At 62.4% G+C, this 4107-nt stretch overlaps 1 protein-coding gene across 1 annotated transcript in view; it reads left to right on the plus strand.

Moving 5' to 3' along the window:
* CLTB (clathrin light chain B) overlaps positions 1-2979 on the plus strand; it is a gene marked incomplete at its 5' end in the record, with an annotated part of 8903 nt that extends 5924 nt beyond the window's left edge. Inside the window, 4 exons of the mRNA XM_019505950.1 lie at positions 261-378; positions 504-615; positions 974-1027; positions 1432-2979. Of these exons, the coding sequence (XP_019361495.1) occupies positions 261-378; positions 504-615; positions 974-1027; positions 1432-1603 (456 nt within the window). The remainder of the gene's footprint in view (positions 1-260; positions 379-503; positions 616-973; positions 1028-1431) is intronic.
* Positions 2980-4107: the final 1128 nt, after the last annotated feature.

The following is a 4107-nucleotide window of genomic DNA, read 5'->3' on the forward strand; positions in this document are numbered from 1 at the left end:
CGGTGGGCACTTGGTGGGGCTGCCATGAGGGTCGTGTGGGCTGCCGGGGGGGGGGCACAGGCGAGCAGCCCCCTACTTTTGATGCCGGGAAGAGTGAGGGGGGAGGGGGAGCAAGGACCTGTCCACAGAGCCCACCGCGGTGGGGGGGCATCGGGGAGGATGGGGCCCTCCCGATGTCCCTGGTTTGTGTGGGGGGGCGTGCAGTCTACCCCACGTGGGGCTGTGCTCACTCAGCAGGGCAGGGGGGCTGTGTCCCGCAGGAGTCCAATGGCCCCACGGACGCCTACGCTGCCATTGCCAAGGCTGACCGGCTGACCCAGGAGCCCGAGAGCCTCCGCAAGTGGAGGGAGGAGCAAAAGCAGCGGCTGCAGGAGCTGGGTGAGCAAGGGGAAGGGGTATGCGCAGGGTGTGGGAGCCAGCATGGGGCCCAGCCTGCGGTCCCCACCCTCCTCCTGGGGCAGAGCCAGCTGCGCCGTGGTGACCGTCTTCTGCCCCGGCCACAGATGCTGCCTCCAAGGTGCTGGAGCAGGAGTGGCGCGAGAGGGCCAAGAAGGACCTGGAGGAGTGGAACCTGCGGCAGATTGAGCAGATGGAGAAGAACCGGGTTAACAACAGGTGTGGCCGGGGCCGGGGGGGAGGTGGGGACCCCCAGGAGCGCTCCAAGCTGCAGCTGCTGGCAGCAGTGGCACAGGGTCCTCTGGCCTTTCCTGGAGCAGGGAGGAGCCGTGTCTAGAAATAGGGGCTGACCCCGCATCCCTCCCCATGGAAGACCTCGTCCTGGGGCCCCAGTCCTGCGTCAGCTCGACCCCACTGCCTGCCATGCAGGGGCTGGGCGTAGCTGGTGTCTCTGCCTGGTGCAGCGGGACATGCACCCTGCCAGCGGTGCCCGGGCACTAACACCTGCCCTCTCTGTCTGTCTAACCCGCCTGCCTGTTGCTCTGCTGCTTCTCTCTGTCTGCTGCTCCTGGGCTAGGATTGCTGACAAAGCCTTTTACCAGCAGCCGGACGCCGATGTGATTGGCTACGTGTACGTGCTCCTCTCTCTCTCTCTCTCTTTCTCTCTCTGTCCTTCTGGCTGGGGATTTCCCCCTGCCCAATGTGGGGATCTGCAGGGCTGTTGGGGGTGCCCATCCAGCACCTCCCACAATAAAGTCCCCAGAAATGAGTGGAGCTGCAAGGTGTGGAGGAAGGGGGCAAAGTGGCAGCTGCATGGGTGCTGCATTAAGAGCCCGCTCCCCTGGGGGGTCTCTGGGGTGGCAGAGGAGCCCTGGGCTTGTGCATCTGCTAGGAGCCTGCCCTTAACCAGATGGCAGAGCCCCTTGCCCCCTGCACAGGTGCATTTCCCTGTCCCCGAGGGATGGGGAATGGGGGGCATCGGGAAACGGCATTGTGGGGAGTGGGCAGGCAGTGGCTGACCCCCTATCCCTGCAGGGCCTCGGAGGAAGCCTTCCTGAAGGAGTCAAGGGAGGAGGACCCAGGCACGGAGTGGGAGAAGGTGGCGCAGCTCTGTGACTTCAACCCGAAGAGCAGCAAGCAGAACAAGGACGTCTCCCGCATGCGCTCCGTGCTCATCTCCCTCAAACAGACGCCCCTGGCGCGCTAGCCCAGCTGGAGCGCCACCGGGGCTGGGGCATGGCCCTCCACCAGCTTGCCTGGATGCGCGCAGCATGTGGGGCCCGTGGTGGCCAGCAGGGGTACTGCCCCTGCCGCGAGCACCTCCTGCGGGCGGGTGGCTGTTGCTGTCCCCCTGGTTTTCCTTTGCTTAAAGGGTGCGTTGGTCTTTTTACACTTATTTATTACCGTGGTGGTTCCCTTGGTGGCGGATGGGGTGGCTGGGCTGGGGCTCCTCCCTGCCAGGCCCCTGTTGCAGGTACCTCCTCCCCAGCCAGTGCCTGGGCCCAGGCTGGCTGTGATGTCAGAGGTAGGAGCGTGACATCACCGTCTGCTTCTGGCTCAGCTCATGAGGAATTGGGATGTGCAGGGCTGGGGCAGGAGCTCGGTGGGCAGGAGGGCCTGGTGCTGTGTGGGGCTGGAGATGCTGAGCAGAGCAAGGGAGGAGCCTCCCCCAGGGAGCTTGTCCTCTGGGTCCCACTAGGACCTTCCTACCCTCTGGATCCAGGCTGAATGGAGCTGCCTCAGTGACTTGCTGTGAGGGGATCCTGAGCTTGGGTGGCTGACTCTCCTCCTCCCAGCAAGGCTTTGGCCCCCTTGCTGGTAGCAGGGGGAGGTGCTGGCTCTGTGCTGGGTAGGTCTGACCCAGCCCCTTCTGGCTCAGCCCCCAGCCCTGGGATCCCAGCCTGTGCTGAGGCCTGGTCTAGGAGCCTGAGATCTGCTACCTGTTGGACTGCAGACACCATATCACCTCTTGGGCACGTGCTCAGCCACCTGTCTGTAAGGGCCTGGTGGGTGGGGAGGGCTGGTACAGCTGGCAGGGAACTCAGGGCAAAGTCCACAGCACATGGGCTGAGCCTTGCCTTTAGGAGACCCTTTCCAGCCCCACCCAGGCTGGCTCTGTAGGGTGTTGGCTCTGGGGTGCAGGAGGCTGCTGGCTGGGTGTGGAGCTGCCCAGTAGGCAGGACTGTGCTGCTTTGCATAGCCAGGGCTGAGCTGGTGCGGGGAGGAGGGGATGGCAGCCCATAAACCCAAGCAGCTCTGCCTGCCCCTTTGCTGCTCCAGGGGCCAGAGAGTGTGGGGCCTACCTCACTCTCGCAGCCCCTGGCAGAGCCCCCTTCACTCTGCCCTAGGAAGCCTGTTCTGGGAAGCCCCAGCGTGGCTGTTGCTTGGGCCCCGCAGAGAGCAGGAGCCCCCAGGCTTCCCCAGCCAGCCCTGACTGCTGCTGTCACCTGGGAGAGAAGGGCCTGTCCTGGGACACATGGCTCTGGGGAGGGCTGCGCCTGTGGCTGTTCTGTGTGTTCCCAGCTTTGGTATCTGTGACCTTGTCTAAGCCACTTGTTACAAATAAACTGACAACTCCAAACCTGGGAGGTGTTGCCCTTTCCTTCCTCATTTGGGCTGGAGGGGCAACTCGGAAGCAGCTGCCGTGCCAGGAGCCTACAGGCTTGCTGGCAGGGGAAGGGTGGGAGTGGGGTGGGGGGGCTGGTTCAGAGCAGCTGATCCGCTCCAGGGCCTCTCATGGGGGTTGGGGCACACTGTCCACCTGGCTGGGCTGGACAGGAGCAGTGGCCCCTTGCCTGGAAGGGTGTCTATGGTGCAGCCTGTCCCTGGGAGTGGGGGAGTGACAGAGCTAAAACATGAGTGCCTTCCTAGAAGCATTTATTATATGTTGCTTCTTCCTGGCTCAACCTGGACGCTCCCACCCCTGGGGCCCAGCCGCCCTTCCCCAGACCCAAAGGACACTGGTTCTGTGCAGCACCAAGACTCCGGGGGAAACTTTCCTCTGACCCGCAGATTTCAGGGCTATGTAGAGGCGCTGCCCCAGGCAGGACTGGGCCCACCTGGCTGGCAGCATCACTACCCTTTGCTTTGTGCCTTTGCCCACCAGCACATGGCACTCTGCCGCGCATGCATATTCTCCTCCCAGCGGGTCTGGGAGAAGAAGAGGAGATTAATTGTAGCTCCTGGAGCTCTGACAGTGCTGGCTAGAGAAGGGTTCTCAGTAAGAGACTCCTACCCTTTTCTGGGGCTCTGACTCAATAGCAAGCCTGGTCTAATGCATCTGCGTAGACTTTATTGCCTGGGGCATCTGCAGATGCAGGCAGGGCTGTTCCCTCTGGGATTTGAATGCGCAGAAGTGTGGTCTAGTTCTTGAACCATGGGGAGAAGTTTTATGCAGTGAAAATCCTGCTAGAAACTGGCAGAACAACCCTTAGCAACTCTACAGCAAGTGCGTTCCAACTCAGGAGATGTCCCATCCTCACTAAAGGGGAACCGCATTGGCCACGTCCCATCTGTACTGCTAGACCAGGGTGGAAGCAGGCCCCTGTTCTCTCATCATCCGTCCTATTTAAGGCCCTTTTGCAGTTTCCCTCCTGCTTTGCAGCACTGGGACCAGATGCTCACTGCCACCTGCACTGCACTAACCCCAAGCGGGAACTGGGGGCACCTAACAGATCAGACAGCCCACCACAGGATGCAATTGCTCGCTGG

This window comes from Gavialis gangeticus, unplaced genomic scaffold, assembly GCF_001723915.1.
Source record: "Gavialis gangeticus isolate Ggan-Ray unplaced genomic scaffold, GavGan_comp1, whole genome shotgun sequence".
NCBI lineage: Eukaryota > Metazoa > Chordata > Crocodylia > Gavialidae > Gavialis > Gavialis gangeticus.